At 39.6% G+C, this 17,349-nt stretch overlaps 1 protein-coding gene across 4 annotated transcripts; it reads left to right on the plus strand.

The window, feature by feature from the left end:
* Positions 1 to 3,804: 3,804 nt before the first annotated feature.
* On the plus strand, positions 3,805 to 9,096 carry LOC100501258 (ABC transporter I family member 11 chloroplastic). 4 transcript variants are annotated; one of them, XR_002266989.3, is made up of 11 exons: positions 3,805 to 4,138; positions 4,228 to 4,291; positions 5,223 to 5,302; positions 5,373 to 5,424; positions 5,507 to 5,640; positions 5,748 to 5,862; positions 5,988 to 6,074; positions 6,382 to 6,430; positions 6,666 to 6,750; positions 6,959 to 7,725; positions 8,709 to 9,096. XR_002266989.3 is itself a non-coding variant. In NM_001196026.1 (10 exons), exons 1-10 carry the CDS (start codon positions 4,062 to 4,064, stop codon positions 7,035 to 7,037), a joined length of 822 nt encoding a protein of 273 aa, NP_001182955.1. In that variant the 5' UTR covers positions 3,960 to 4,061; the 3' UTR covers positions 7,038 to 7,742. The 4 variants fall into 4 exon arrangements, 1 of the variants encoding a protein (NP_001182955.1); XR_004856010.1 differs by having other exon boundaries at positions 8,118 to 9,089; XR_002266988.3 differs by lacking the exon at positions 8,709 to 9,096 and adding an exon at positions 7,863 to 8,048.
* Positions 9,097 to 17,349: the final 8,253 nt, after the last annotated feature.

Here is a 17,349-nt window from a genome sequence, read left to right on the forward strand (position 1 = left end):
CATCAGCTCCTGGGGCTTTCAAATCATCTATACCCTCCAACGCTTTCTTAATTTCTTCATCTGTGTAGTGTTCCATCAACACCTGGTTCATATCAGATGTCACACTTCTTTTCACACACTACATGACTTCTTCATAGCGAGCACTTTCCGGTTGAACCTAAAAGAGGTTTTGGAAATACACTTTTATCAATTTCTGAATTTCCTCCATGTTTGATACTCGAGTTTCATGACCTGAACCTGTTTTCTGCTGAGGTGACAGAGCAACACATTGTGGAATACTGTAGGCTTTAGTCAATTTTGCAAAGAATATCCTTGTAACCGGGTATTTGCGACTCTATTAGTTGGAAACTCACAGAAGACAGACAGTATTCGGCGAAATCAGCATACCTTGCCCAATTCCTCGGCTCTGAGCTTACAAATATGAACTAGATCATTTGAAAGGTATGGGCGCCACCGAAATGTAAATTCTTCAGCTGGTTAGCCATCCAAAATAGAATTTGGACAGCGGATCATCTTGCGAAGAGGGATTGACCCCACAACGTTGTCTGTGCATTGTGTGGGCAAACTTTGGAGTTAGGATTGCATCTCTTCGTGGAGTGTCGTTTAACCAAGCGGATTTGGAGAGAGGTGGCTGTATGGGCAGCGGTGGAGGGCTTTAGTCCAAGTAACTAGGACCGCAGTGAGTCTGTCCTACAATGGTGGACGTCCCTAGCTACAACTCAAGATTGCAACAGGAAGAGCTTGAGAAGCCTCTTAATTCTAGTGAATTGGACCGTCTGGCGTGAGAGAAATGCTAGGATTTTCGACCACAAATACCCCACATGTGCTCAGATTCTCGCATCTATTATATCTAAGGCATCAGCCTGGATACGTGCAGGAGCCAACCAGCTGGCTAATCTCCTATCATCTCTTTAGTTTTGTGTGTTTGAGTTTGGTTTTTCTCCTAGTCTCCTTTCAGATTAGTCTTGTGTGTTTGTGTTTTTCGGCTTGGTCATACTTTTGTGGGGTGTCTTTGTATTTTAAACCTCACCACTTTGGGCTCCTCTCTTTTTAATATAACGGGCAGATCTCCTGCCGGTTCGTTTCAAAAATCTTTTATGAGATATTTAATTCTGCTTCTCTTTCGGCGTTCTGAAGCCTGTTTGTGGAAAAAAAAGTAGTATTTCTATCTCCATTCTTTAGCCAATTGACATGGGCTCTTTGTCACCGGTACATATCTTGTTCTTCTTCTAGCTTTTCCAACTTCGCCTTTAACCGATTCTCTTTATCGATAGTCGCCTGGGTTATATTATCCCTCATGCACAATTCTATATCTTTTTTAGTATTTTTATTCTCTTTTTAAGATCGCCCAAGGTATTTGTACTCCAATCCCACAAATCTCTAGCCACTGCTTTTACTGCATCATGTACAAAACCTGCACGTCCATTAATACATCCCTTCCAAGCATTTTCCACTAAGGGTTCAAACTGCTCCTCCTGAACCCAATTTGCTTCAAATCGAAAACAAGGTTTACTGCGGTAGAAAAGTGATTCCTCCTCTCCATCTGTGTCAATTATCAATGCACGATGATCAGAATGGTAGTGGCTCCCATTCTTTACTTTTATCTTCTAGAACCGAAGTCTCCATTGCTCATCAGCAACTGCCTGATCTAGCCTCTCTCGAATGTACCGTTCGGAACATTAGTTTTATTTCTCCGCATGAACGTGTCACCCGTGAAACCCAGATCAGACAACTCACAATCTTCTAGATTTGTCGAAACTTGTCCATGCAAATTTGTGGTCGTTGTTTCCCCCCTTGTTTCTCACGTTGCGTGAGAATCTCGTTGAAATCACCACACATTAACCATGGCCTCCTTGTGTGAGTATCCAATATTCTCATTGATCTCCACGTCAAATCTTTCTTGTCAGACCGTGGTTCACCATAGATGCCCAAGAGTCTCTAGATAAAACGATCATTCTCCACCACATCTGCATCAACAAAGGTACCACAGAGCAAGTTGACTCTCAGGTCAATGTTCTTCTAACAAAATAATGCCAAACCTCCACTCCGACCCTCACAATCCTTGACAACAAGATTTGTCAAGCCTAATTTCCATCGAAAAGGTTTCATCCTCCTCCCATTGATTTTTGTTTCAGATAGGAAAAGAATGTTGGGGTCCACCTCCTTTTGGAGTGCCAGAAGGCCTTTCGCTGCCGGGTCATTCCCCAACCCCGGGCAGTTCCATGCCACGATCTTCATTGGGTCTTGCGGAGCTGTTTCGACAGCCCCGCTTTCAATTCAAAATCGATATGGCCATTTCCAATAGTAATTTCCTTCTCCTCTCTCCTCATTTCTTCACCCAATTCCACAATAGGATCAACCTCCTATGTCTCCAAACGACTCCTCTTCCCTACTACCTGAATTTCCTGGCTGTCATCCGCACGGGTGCTTTCTCGACGAGGTTGCCTTTTAAATTTGCGTAGCTGTTGCTCTGACTGAGGAAGTGCCTTTTGGGAATTCTCACTCTCCACCATCATCTTCCTGAGGCATTTTATATTTGTGGCACCATCAGAAAGATCCTTCACTGTTGGCACCATAGGAACCTGTGCAATTTGGTTATGAACATTACCCCCTCCCCCTCCATGGTACTGAACTTGTGCCTCTGTTCATCTTCTTTGCTTCCTTGATTTGCATCTTTCCTCCAAGATGGTGCATCACTTCTCCTCTCACTCTGGTAAGGAACTGGAACATTCTTACGCCCCTATCCTCCACTACTTGACGCGCACTTCCTATCGCCCATGAATTTGTTGGGAACCCACCACAGAGTTTATCAAGTGGCACCATCTCGTCCTTACTGAACTTCATAGAACAACTTTTCTGAGTGTGTCCGATTAGACCACACATATAACAAAAATCTGGTATGAATTCATAGAAAATCGGACACCACTTCTTTCCATCTGCTTCCAGCTGCACCGTGACTCCCCTCATCAAAGGCTTCCGAATGTCAAGCATGATCTTAATTCAGAAGACTCCCACCTCATTGCCAATAGCCTCTGCAGCTTCTTTAGTGAACAACCTAATCGGAAGTTTTGTGACGCGGATCCAGATCGAGATTGCATTGAACTCAACCTCGCCAATAGACTTTGTGTCATCCATACCAGCCATCACCAACAGTTCATTTGAAAAGCTCCAGGGTATTTCCTCCAATGCCTTCCGCTTTCCTGCCGCCTGGTTGAACGTGAATAGGAATTTATTGTGCCCCAAACTTCTGCATTCGGTTCCTCGGATCGGACACCAACTGTTCCTAGAGCACGTTCAATTGCATCTGGATGAGACAGTTTCTCCGAGAGTAATTTTCCCAGCGCCTGATGAACAACTGTGTTCGACCTTTTCATCCCTCCGATCTGCACCTGACTTCTTTCCGCCTCTGACAGTTGCATACTCTCCAAGAGCCTTTCCACTGCCTTCACACTTCTTCCGTCCATCACAACACCCAGACTAACGAACCAAAGGCTATAGCGAAGAACAAAGGTTACCATACTATATCAAGAAAGAAATGAATCACTCCCAGAAAAGAAGCGATCAAAAATCACGTTGAAAAAGGAAGAAACATGAAAGAAATGAAACGGTTGCCCCGAGCCACCTAGGAAAGTCCTAGACGCCGGCGAGTTTTTTTCGGTGGAGTTAATTGAACCGTCTCGGGATCGTCCTTGTTTGTGGCGGTGCGGCGTGGTAAGAGAGAACTTGGGCTAGCGGATCAATAACATGTTGCCTCGTTATGTTCTGTGAAAGAGAGCCGCGATTTGGGCCTCCCTCTATTTTGGCCCATGAGCAAATAACCCACCCGGCTTCTCTCTCACACACACTTGCCTAATCCAGCCACCCGACTCCTATCGGTTACCGGCGACCTCACCGGCGGCTAAAAGGATTTGACTTGCGGCCGCCGCCGCGCGTCTTCGACCGTGCTCTCCCACCCCAATCTCCGGGTTGATTACTACCAGAGACTAACTCGAATCGTCGATGAGCGCTCGATCGATCCCGTGACGGAGCGGCTCGGTTGCTCCAAAGCTCCGTTCTACGCCATGCTCGCCGCCGCCGCCGCCATGGCGGTGACCGTCCCTCGGGCGGCTTCTCATTGTTTTCCAGCAAATACGGCCAGGTACGGCGGGTTGTTCTTGAACCAGACTTTTTTTTTCCCTCAGGGAGATGTCCCTCGATGAAAATTCGTCTGTAATTATTATGTCACAGGAAATGTAGGACTTGCTGGAGCTGTCGTGCGGCAAGAGTCGAGGCTGGGCACTCCCGATTGGAGGTGCGCATTTGCCTATTTTCCTGGCCTTATTTTAATTCTGTTTAGAGTTGGGGTGCTACCAATTCGTAGGAACCAGTGACGCATTCAGGTATGCTGAGTTTGGTGTGACTGAGTGGGCTGGTGTTTATTTATCTTCCAGAGATTACCAAGTTGTGGAGTGTAGGCGAGCTTTGGATCTCCAGTTTAACCAAATATCCAGCCGTACACAGATTTGTATTAATTTTACAACGACCTTGGGATTTTAAGGATAGGTGTGCCAGTTATATTACTCATGTTAAAAGGGTGTTTGGTTTCTAGGGACTAATTTTTAGTCCCTCCATTTTATTTCATTTTAGTCCCTAAATTATCAAATACATAAACTTTCTGTATTTAATAATTTAGGGACTAAAATGGAATAAAATGTAGGGACTAAAGATTAGTCCTTAAAAACCAAACACCCCCAAATAAAACCACTGGAGGGAACTGTCATGCATGATTTGCTTTCACAGTTTGGTGTTCCTGAATACCTCCAATTTTGCACACTGCCCTCTGTCCCAAATTTTCATGCATGACTTAATAGCTTACCACATTGCTTTCACAGTTTGGTGTTCCTAAATACCTCAAATGTTGCATACCACCCTCTATCGCAAATTATAGGTCATTTTGGCTTTTCTAGGTACACAACTTTTGCTATCCACTTAGATATACGGTATTCCTAGATATATAATAAAATATGTATATCTATAAAAGCCAAGACGAACTATAAATTGGAACGGAGGGAGTACAGTGCATCATGTTACTCTTTTTGTCTTTTCTGCTAGAAGTTTGCATGATTACATACATCTAGAAAAGAGTCTTCCAGCTAGTAGCGTCTGCACATTATGCCATCCTAAATATACAGTTCGTCCTTCTAAATTGATTATCAAATAAATTTAACCACAATTTCTTTCAGGTGAGAAAAGTCACCTATCGACCTCCTGGAACTGAACAGAACTTGTTGAATGAAATTAACCTCTCTCTTCAGGAAAAAAGGCAAGCATATTTGCCCTGGCTTCATTATATTTTTGGCTGCTTTTATATACCTAAATCTGTATTTGTGCAGTTTTGGTTTGATATTTGGACGGAGTGGGAGTGGAAAGACAACCCTTTTGCAGGTGCGCATTGAAACACTGCATAACATTACTAAATTACCTTGTGATCTATCTTCCATCTCAAGTAAAAATCTTGGTTTCACAGCTGTTGGCTGGTCTATCAGAACCTACCTCTGGGTCTATTTGCATTCAGAAGTATGATGATACTGGGAATCCTATTGGCTTGCCTGAACTGCTAACTTCTCAACGAGTTGGAATTGTATTTCAGTTTCCTGAGAGGTTTGAAGTACTGCTTTCATGAAAGTTATGCAGTGGACATGCATGCCTATAAACTGTGGTGGTTCAAAAGTTCACTGAACATAAGCACTATTATCATCTTATTGTAGGTATTTCTTAGCGGATACTGTACTTGAAGAAGTTACTTTTGGATGGCCTAGGCAAAAGGCAGACCTCCTATTAAAAGAACAGCTCGCTTTAAATCTTCAAAATGCTTTTAACTCGGTAGTGTTTACCTCACAGAATTCTTTGTGCCCAATGGAACACCTTTACCGTTTTTAGATTTTACATAATTCCTTGAAACACAAATTCATTTGCAATGTAACTTGATGTCATGTGAAACATACTAGGTTGGTCTGACAACCATCTCATTAGATGAAAATCCGCAAGCTCTAAGTGGTGGATTTAAGAGGCGACTTGCTTTGGCAATTCAACTGGTATTTCATTTTTTTTTTGCTTTACTATGAGTTGATGTTCAATCACTTCACCTTTTTTTTCGGGAAACAAGAAATCTTATTGGTTTTTGGTCATCTACTTATTAGCTTCATGGTAGTGGCCTTATGGTTTTGGTTGTCTCCTTTTTTTTCTTCTATCATGTTTGTTAAGCTTGTTTTTTTTGGTACTTGTTTTTTGGAGGACGGGCTGTTCTAGCATCGCCCTCTGTACTTTGTCTCCTTCCTTAATTAATTGAAATCTTATTGCTTATGCTGTGTTATGTCTTTATCTTTTCTTAATTTTCTATAGGTTCAAACTCCTGATCTGTTGCTGCTTGATGAGCCACTTGCTGGTCTAGGTATGTGATTATATATTAACCGGACCAATTTGTACATGATTAAATAAATTTATTAATCAGATCAATCAGTGACATTGCTTCAAAAGTTCAATTCTTGTTAATTTATTCATCTCTGCATGTGCACAATATCATCTCTGTTGCCTCTTTCTAGGATTCATGTTAAGAAACAAACAATATGCTGAAATTCATATATTCATAGTGGACATGTTTAATAAGTTCATATTTTAAATCTCAGATTGGAAGGCTCGAGCTGATGTTGTGAATCTCCTAAAGGACCTGAAGAAACATCATACTATACTGGTTGTAAGTCACGATCTAAGGTAATTTTGAAACTACAGTAAATGTAAGAAAACGTTTTCTATTTGTACGTCATGTTAAGAATGGCAAAGAGAATGGTTAAGAATAACAAAGTAAATGATTAATGAACCATGTTCTTTTTTTTTCTCTGTGCATCCATTTATCTGAAAGGAAACAGATTATAACGATACAGATCAACTGTCAAAATGCCTTATTGAACATAATTTGCAGGGAACTATATCCACTAGTGGATCGCTCATGGCGAATGGAAATGGGGGGAAGTTTGAAGGAGGAAGCTTTGCCTGTCTAAACATGTGCTTGTCAGTATAGCTGTCAGACAGCATGTACATATTGGTCATCCAAATCTAGTCACATCAACTACTTTTACAAACTTAGATTATGTCGGCTGGGAAATTTCTTCAAGATACAATGGAGTCAGAGATGGTTGTGAACAGTCATTTGGTAATGCGTGGTAACTTCCGAGCACGAAAAAATGCTAGAAAAAATCAGCAGAGATCGTGAATGTTAGCACGGAGCTTTGACTACTGCTGGAACGGGGAACAGTCTGACGCAGACATTGTTGAGCTACCATGAACGTTGAACATTCCATTGAAGTTTAGGTTCAGGAATCAGGATCCAGCGATAGCTCCTTGTTGCAAACATGAGGATTGCAGAAGGCCTGTACACTTTGAAAGGTGGGGGGTCAAGTTTCAAAATGGTGCGGATGATGGTTTGGAAATGGTTTCCTTTGTTGAAGTTTCCCACTGGAGAGATTCAGAGAACATCATTTACTTGCACTATCGATAGTCTGCATCATTCACAATTTGCTGTTCCTTACGAACTCATTTGTCTGGATTCTGGAAGAATATGTTGTGCACATGAGTAGATTCTTGTTTCCTCCAAAGATCTTTGACCTGCTGTTATCACCACTTCTGGCATGCGAGGAGCAATCTCAGTCATGCAGTTATGTATATGAATGTGCACCTCTGTTTGAAACGGTGAGCAAATTCTCTCCCCCTTTTGTGTCCAGTCATTCATTTTGTGATTAGCACGATACTCTGCTTCAGCTTCAGCTTGACGCCAGTCTTCTTATCTTATGTACTCACTCCGCTCTTTTTTATTTGTCGCGGTTTAGTTCAAAAATGAACTAGTGGGTGACAAATATTCGAGAACGGAGGTAGTATATACAATATTCACAAGGCGTGCTGTAAATATGTATCCACTTTTACAAACGAAGTAACCTACTGAGAGTTACTTGTGCCACATAGCTACCTACATCAATGTGTGCATGTTCAAAGCACGAAACTTTTCTTTGTCTTCTAGACTCCTGTTGTCGCTTTCAGCTTGCTCATCTTTTTTTTCCAACCATTGTAAACCCCACGTGTTCAAGTCCACGTCACCGTACCGGCAGAAGGGAGGTATGTTTGGCTGGTTCGGGGGGCTCTGAACGCTATGCAAGTGATGCTATTGCTATCCAAGATCCTGTAAAAGGAGCCAAAGAATCTTGCAAACAGGACACCTCTTCTGACCAGGGCTGTTGCCGGTCCATTCGAAACTTCTGCTAGGAAGGCTCCAGGAAGCTGATGCAGAGTTGGAAAGATCTGGTTGATCGGGTCGCTCTCCGCCTCTCCCTGCTGGATAGATTGCTGCTGCTGTTTTTTTTTCCCACACGAAAGGACCTTGCTACCTGTTGGTCTATACTTTTTATCATTTTCCTTGTGCTGCTTTCCTTTTGGTCTGCTGAGACTTTGGGCATGTCAGCATCAGCTGTCAGATCGGTACAGGTAACCTGCACCTCGTGACTTCTGAAAGAAATTACCGACGGTGGGTACTACCCAGTGCCCATCAAGCTATCTTGTTGCCGGTTTTTGTGGTCTACTTAGGACCCTTTGATGATAAACATACAAGTTGGGGGGTTCATTTTGAATAGTACTGTTTCCTGCAAAGATCTGACGGCGGTTATATATGATGCTTTGTGCAGTTTTATCAAGCAGATCATGTACCCTGTCTTAACGATTAAGGAAATGAAAAACAAATCTTTGGATACCTTGAATATTGGTGAAGTGGATAGATGTTTCAGAGACGGGATTACCTCATGTAGAGACGAATATCTGAACACCCGAGAATGGTATGAACAAATACGTTGCGCCAAGGAACTGCAACTAAGATTACTGCTTACCATTGACTTTGTTCAGTTGATAAATTGTCAAGGCTTTATGGTAAAATCTGTGTTAGAAGAAACTTGAAACAAATCTCAAGGAGAAAGGACTGAACTCAGTCGGGTAGCATGTATGAATCTATCTACCAGAATAATTGTTTTTTTTGCCACATGTGGGTCTGATAGCAATTTTGTTTGTTGTAATAGCAAATATCTAATTCGCTCTGATCTACTCTCATTCTCCAATAACACTTAACACTTCAAACTTAAAAAAAAAACCGGATAAAAATAAAAACGTGGCCTATTCATTGCATTCACCTGGTAATCCATCTTTAATACAATGTAAGTAATATTATTTGCAGAAAATCAGCGATGTATGAAACTAAGGCCCCGTTTGAGATTAGTCCCTCCATTTTAGTCCCATTTAGGCCATGTTTGGTTTCAATTAGTCTTAGGACTAAACTTTAGTTCTAAGACTAAATTTTAGTCCCTACTTGTTTGGTTATAGGGACTAAATAGATTCTAAAGTTATTAAATACATTGTCCAAAGACTCAAATGCCCTTAAAATACACTCATGTGGGTTTTTAGTCTCTTTTAGCACCTATGTGAAGGACTAAAGACTAAATTATTTTAGTCCCTATTTTAGTCCTAGTGTTTGGCAAAAAAGTAACTAAATGGGACTAAAAACTAGAGACTAATCTTTAGTCCCTCTAACCAAACACCCCCTTAGTTCCTAAATTGCCAAACGATAGGACTAAAACAGGGACTAAACTGCTTTAGTCCCTAGTCCCTCAAGATTAGGGATGGCAACGGGTACATACCCGTCGGGTAGTACCATTCCATACTCGTACCCATCAAAAAAAATTCTACCCGTCGGGTTACCCATATATACTCGCGGGTATAAAATCTTACCCATACCCGTACCCGCGCGGGTATTTTTACCCGTCGGGTAACCCGTACCCGTTAGGAAAGAATTAAATTCCAATATACCAATCACTCAAAATATTAAATAAACATATAAAAACAACTTCAATTTTACATATAACAAATCATATGATTACATAACTTGGTATCTAGACAAATGATAACTAGAGAAGGGTTTTATTCTAGCTAAGTTGGACTCTATTAGATGTTTATAGTGCTATTGATGCGGGTATATTTTACCCACGGGTAGACGGGTATGGGTAGTACCAACCCATACCCGTACCCGTCTACCCAACGGGTAGAGGTTTTTACCCATTAACATACCCGCGGGTAGAGAAATCATCCCGTACCCGCCTTCATATCGGGTAAAACCCGTCGGGTATTCGGGTTTCGGGTACCCATTGCCATCTCTACTCAAGATGTGGCTAAAATGGACTAAACCATATTAATTCCACATTTGCCCCTCATTTAGTTCAATTGTACTAATAACAGGAGAATGTTAAATTCCATTTTAGTCTTCTTATAAGCCATTTAGTATATTCTTACTAATTTTAGTCCCTAGAACCAAACATGTTAGGGACTAAACTCTAGTCCCCTAACTAAACTTTAGTCACTAGACTAAAGAAACCAAACATGGCCTAATGGATTTTGGCTGGAAACCAGGTTCTCAAGAACCAAGAACTTGTGTGTTCTCGGCAATAAAGAACACAAGCAAGAACTCAAAAATACACCGCTCAGAAATCAGCAGTTGCTAATGTATAATTAAGATCTTAGATGTGGGAGGGGGGGTTCACAAACTGATAATGATAATTGTTCAAAGGTAGATTGATCTAAAGCAAAATCTGAATCCTAATGTGGGTATTGGTGGGCTAATTATATAGTCTAAGAGGCATGTAAGGATTCCTATTAGTATCCATAAGAGTCCCAACACGTTACAAGGCGCAAATAGCCCAAAAGATGGTGACACAACACATTGAAAGATTTTGGATGTCAACTTGTTTCAATGATTCTAGTTATTCTATGAAAAATTAGATGTGGGACCAGATCCATTTGTTAATTTATTAAATTATATTTCTATATATATGTGATCATAAAAAAACAAAGCCTATGTGTGTCAAGGGAGTATGTCTTACTGTAAGTTGGTCCTATATTTGTAGAATTACTCTGAACTTGACACATATTGGAACTCCAACTTGGATTGGACGTCCTTGCTGGCCTCCTAAGGTGGTGGCCAAGGTGAAGTATGTCCAAGGGCTTCCTTGATGTGTTCTTAGTATTCTTGGAGCATGCTTACTAGGTTCCCAAAGGTAAATATAAGGCCCACAACGATAATGCAGCTCTCAAGAGAAACAACGATAACTTGTGATAATTGTTTGATGTCCTTGATTATGTGATCTTAAGGTCAAACTAGATCCATTTGAAATCTTATCAAATAGGCCTTCCATTAAGTTCTCATGGATCTCAAACTCTCTTTGGATTAGCGCATTTTTAGGGAAGGTATCATTGGACCGTCGATTGAACTGGAGCTTCATACTAATCAATGGAATTGATAGATGATAAGCCAAAGGTGGGATAAAAGATAAAGTTCGACCACCGTCAAGATCACCTTCGGATAACATAATATGAGAAGCTACAAAGAAGGAAGAAAAGGTGTGCACGACATGCCTCTACCATAAAAATACACGGATACCCCTCTTCAGTCATATAAAACCTTTTATAGAGGATGAAGGGCATTATTGTAATTCTATATGGAAAATATACCAATCCAACCCTATAAATAGGTGAATAGTACCACTGCTACAGGGGTTGACCCCTTTTCTAATCCTACACCTATAACATGTTCTCCCCGAAGAATCTCCAAATGTATTATAAAGGTGAAGCTCTATTGGTTGTTTGTTTTGTAGGTTGTTATTCATGACATATTTATATTCTAAGGAATGAAAAGAATAGCTTGATAAGAAAATACTTTACTTCAGCCTTGTCTTATGTTTAAGTCAAAACTCCATGTATTCAATTGGTTTTTCTTTTGCCTTAAGGTGCTCCCAGATATTAAACTCTACAAGTCTTTCTTCCCCTTTGACATATTTGGAGGGGAGGAGGGCGTAACTTAGCAATTATGTTGCCATATTGTGTTTCTTCCTAAAATCCTAACAGATACCTAACTATAACACATCATCCACTCCCGAACCGGCAATACTTACTCCTGGCAGCCCTCTAGGATCATATATAATCCCCACAGACCCACGCGAGCCTTTTATGTGCACTTTGTCCTCACTCATGCGTATCCGAGAAGACCTCCCGGTCGGTCACCCATCCTAAGATTTCTTTAGGGCAAGCACGCTTAACCTGGAGGTTCTTTCGAGATAGGCTTTCGAAAAAGAAGATGTACCTTGTTGGTACAAATACTCTATTAATTCTATTAAGCCTTAGACAATGATATCAAAATCCACCCCCTTAGAAGACCAACGTCCTCGTCGGTCAACCTCAAGCCAGGAACCTCCCCTCTCTGGCCACGTCTACGTGTCTAGTATAGTCATACGCCATGCCAAGTGACCACTCCAGGCGCACATGCTCCATGTGCCATATACTCGAACCCCTAGCCCTCACACGCATGTGAAACCACTACTTAAACTTAAGAAAATTTGACCGGTATGAATAGTTGAATACCATAGCTATAAATATTTGTACATGGAGGGAGTATATACAGACGGAAGACACATGATCTGGTTTTTGTTTTTTTTTATTATTATTACTATTATTATTACTACTATTATTACTACTATTACTACTAATACTATTACTACTACTGTTCACAGAGCTTCATTCCGTCGTATAAAACCCAAGTCTGGCAGGTCGCAGCTGGTAGCCTGGTAGTAGTAATTAAATTTGATGAAAGTCTTGTTTACATGGAGTGGATAATATTAGCATTTGAAGAGACATCAGTATATCCGATGAGAAGTCTAGCTCCACGTGACCATCGTTATTTTGTACTCTGTCTGTCCAAAAAAATAATACTACTAGGTCCTAAATTAAAATTCGTTTTAGCAGATTAGTATATTCATATAACACTTAATATATATGTCTAGATTCATCATTAACCATTTAAATATATAAAAAAATGAAAAGCTAAAATAAATACTATTTTAGGACGGAGGGAATATAACTATAAATCATATATTCATATTTATGGTTCTAAAATAATAATTATTATAAAAATATATTTTATAACTATTCGAATAATATTTATTTGTATCATATATATTGGTATATATATATATTATAATTAATCTAACTTAAACTACAAAAATACGACTGTGCCAGAATTGTACTGTTTCTAAAACAAATAGAGTGAGTAGTACGAGAACAAGACAATATAATAGACAAAGAAAAAAAAACAAAATACCTATGGGCTGGTCTGGTATGACGAGTCATGATTTAGAAGGTGTTTGGTTTTCTTACTAAATTTTTGTTCGTGTTATATCAAATTTTTAATATCAATTGTGTATATTAAATATAGATTTAATTAGGTTTAGTAAATTTGTCTCTTCTTTTAATCTTTAATCTTTATCTGTGTAATTAGTCTTATAATTAAACTATATTTAATACTTATAATTATAATCTAAATATTTGATGCGACGTAGGCTAAACTTTAGTTGGGTGTGACATTGTATTATCATCAATAATCAGCCCTTAAAATTCGTAATGGATCCTAGTGGAGCCCAGCAAGCTCCATAAAATTCCAGTCAACGTGAACCAGCTGGGTATTCCTTTTGTCAAGTAGAGTTCGTCATCGCTTATGCTTTCTGCTGGTCCGTGTCATTATGCTTTTTACGAAGAGTCTGTTTGACTCTATATGTATATTATTTTTTTAACTATATATATATATATATTTAAAGTTGTATCATATAGTTTTTTAGTTATCTTTTATATTTGAAAACCGATCCAAAGACGGCTTAGGATTTTACATGCGCTTAGTAACCAGCATATGTCATTATCAGTGGACACGTAAGCTTTTATATCGATAACTGAGACAGTGTGGCTACAAGCTTTATCCTAATAAAATTCTATGGAATTCTGAACTTAATTTGTAGTAAGTCACTTTAATTAGTCAATTACAATGAACTTATTATCCCGTCATCATCAAATCTACTGATATGTTGCAGTATTAAATATAAATAAAATCCTATGGAACCTCACTCAAACTGACTTGATGCTTTGGGTCACTATGTAAGCTAAGATGATATGCAAACGACTAAACGAGGATGCTTGCTGGTCCGTGTGTGGGCACGCATGAATGCATCGCTGCAGCCTGCAGGTCCATGCATGACTGGAAAAACAAGCTAAGCGTAAACAGTCGACACGGTGCTGTGTTAGGCAAACCGTGTGTCTGTGTGTGCTTATAGTGGTTTCCGGCGATGACACAATTTTGGGCTTCCAGCCTTCCACTAGGTCTTACAAAGCATCAAGTAGAAGATTATTCACCACGTATTTTGTAGGGTGGAAAGAAGGCTCTCTACTACTAATACTAGTGCCCAATTCTTATCCTCTGCTGACAAACCACAACTGATAAATTCAGTGCTATATCTTCTCTTCCTACCTACTCTTCATGTCCCAAATTAAAATTCTTTTTTAGGTTTCTAATGAATTCATACAATACTTAATGTATGAGTTTCATATATGTGTCTAGATTCATATCTTTTATTTGAATATAGTCATAAAAACTAAGAGCTAAAAAGAATGATAATTTGGGACGGAGAGAGTATTATATATGCTCAATTAAGTTACCAGTTGCTGTAACTGAAACCATTATCAAATATGCAAAATATTTCCTATGGACAAGCAGTAATTCTAGGAGAAACGGGTATGGCTTGAAGCTTTGATAAGAAACCTAAAGAGAAATGAGGACTCGGGGTGGTCAACTTTCATTTGTAGAAATGAAACCCTTGTACTCAAACAACTTGACATGTTTTATCAAAAGAATAGTGTGCAGTGGGTAAACGACCTTATCTGGGACAAGTATTATTGTGATGGGGTTCCATAGTTGAGAAGAGAAAATGGTTCCTTCTGGTGGAAGGATATTCTCATATTACAGTACAGGGGTATTCCAAAGTATAAGGGTAAAAGATCACGATTCAAATACTTATTCACAATTTCTTAGAGCCCTAAATAAATTTCCGTTCAAAATGAATAGAAATAGAGTCTGATCCTAATTCGACCCTATCCTTAAATTTTATAGTGAACGTCTAGAGCCCATTGTCACTCCTAAGTGCGTAACATAATGGTAAACACATGATTCAAGCTTATGAAATATAATTTCCTTTTCTCATTATAGATTAATAAAAGATTACATGTGTACCTTTGGCTTCTCGGAATTACAAGACGAAAGGTAAGAGAAATACAACTTCGTAGGCAAAGTGATTCGATTTTCTCTAGCCAAAAAGCATGCCCAATGCATGGTACTGTTCCTCTATTTATAGGTGTGAGGTACAATTTCAGTAGAATTATAAATATGCCCTTAAATCTATACATTTGTATTAACGAGTAAGCTAAGAGCAATGTTATCTTTCCTTCTTGTATCCTTGCTGAACAAGTCATGGTGACCTTGTCTTTCCTATCCAGCTTCTTCATCACGTGCAAGCGTCAATAATCCGAAGCTCTCAATTTCGTTTCTGCAACTATGATGACTGCTCTCCATCCCTAGACGAAGGTGTTCTTCGGTATCTGTCCTTGAAATAGACTGAAAAATAACCTGTTAGTTAATGTTTTGAGGATCTTCGGCTAAAGAGGGTCCCAAATAGTAGCCCCTCGCGGTATTGGTTCGTTTTTTATAACGAACCCAGACTGCGAAATGAATGAAGGCCTCGTGCCGAAGGTCCGAAAAACTTCTTTCCTAAGCTTATTAGCGAAAATGATTTATTGAGAATACGCCTTCGTAAAAACCTGCCAAGAGCCCACTTGCAGTGATAAGCTATCTTTTGAAATTTTGGTTCCCGCGTTTTTACCTGCATTGTGTATAAGATGGACTAAGGTCCGTGTGCATTGGACACAACATTCATTTTGTTTTTCCACCCTACCATTATCATATACTCAAGCTCTGAAGATTACTTCATAGAATTGTTCGTTGCACAACTTTATTTTCAAATTTCAACATTTCTGAAATGGCTGAAGAGGGGAAGAGTGGCGAGCTTTCGCTTGTTGCGTATTACAATGCTGCAGAGAGGGCCAATGTCAAAAAGATTACCGAAGAAATCTTGGACGGCTTATCAGATGACTCTGACGACAGTGAAGATTTTGATTTTAAAGAAGATACTGGTGATGCCGAAGTCGAACCAATGTCAAAGTCGAACCATGTTGTCTTTTGCAAATCGACAATGAAGAAGGGTCATATCGAGGTGATGAAGAACAATTATTTTTATGACATTTCTATTGTCAGGCTTGGTGGAGAGGATACTATCTCGCGTCTTGAGAAAGATGAGGTGGTAGTATTCTGAAGCTTTTTGAACACTAGACTGTGTTTCCCACTTCATAAGATGCTAGTGGAGGTTCTGAAGAAGTTTGATTACCTTCATCAGCTGACTCCGAATGCCTTGGTGAGGTTGGGATCTTTATTTGGGTAGTGAGGTGTCACACCCGGTTTTGGAAGGCAAACCAAATGCGAACCATATACATGCCAGAATCAGAAATTCACGTACACAACGATTACATAAATGAACATCACCAAACAATCATTAAATTAAATTATGACGCGGAAAAGTGCTAAAGCGAAGTATTAAATACTTCATTATGTCATTAAATAATAACATAATGAAGTATTACTTGACATCCACATAGTCATTAAATTAAATAGTAATCAAAGTGCTAAAGCGAAACACAGTAATGATGAGGCTTTCACATGTAGCTGACTAGGGGTTTGCCGCTAATCTAGTCTAGAACTCCTCGAAGTCCTAGAACTCCTAAAGTCCTCTACATTGTCTTCATCTTCTCCTAAGCAGGGGTTACAATGCGGAAAACCTGGTGTTTTGTATTTAAGCAAGGGTAAGTACACATCAACGTACTCAGCAAATGTCCCATTTGGTAAAAGTGGACTAGCTTTATGTGGGGGTGAAGCTCAAAGCAGTTGCTTTTAGTTTGTCAGGTATTTATTATTAGTAGAAGCCAAGTTTTAGCAACAACCCCAAGTTATTATCCCAAAAGGTACTCCCTCCGAGAGGAAATACAAGAATATCCATAATTATAATCATCATCATTAAACCATCACCACAAAGGTATCCAAAATATCTCTAATCAAAGGAGCTCCCAAGGCTGCTCATAACCGTGAGCACGAATGATATACCAGTTTCTAACCCTGTACAGTGGTCGCACACTTTACCCACGAGTCATGATCCCTTTTATGCCTCAGGTTGTACAGACCCTTAAACACTACGTAGATTGATGTGTTGCGTAATATTACGCATTTGCTCGGATGCTTCATCAATTTGCTTCTGGAGCTAAGAAAGTCGAAGCATTTTTCTTTGCTTTTCTCAACTTGCTAATGGATGT

Source organism: Zea mays, chromosome 2 (assembly GCF_902167145.1).
Source record: "Zea mays cultivar B73 chromosome 2, Zm-B73-REFERENCE-NAM-5.0, whole genome shotgun sequence".
NCBI classification, from domain to species: domain Eukaryota; kingdom Viridiplantae; phylum Streptophyta; class Magnoliopsida; order Poales; family Poaceae; genus Zea; species Zea mays.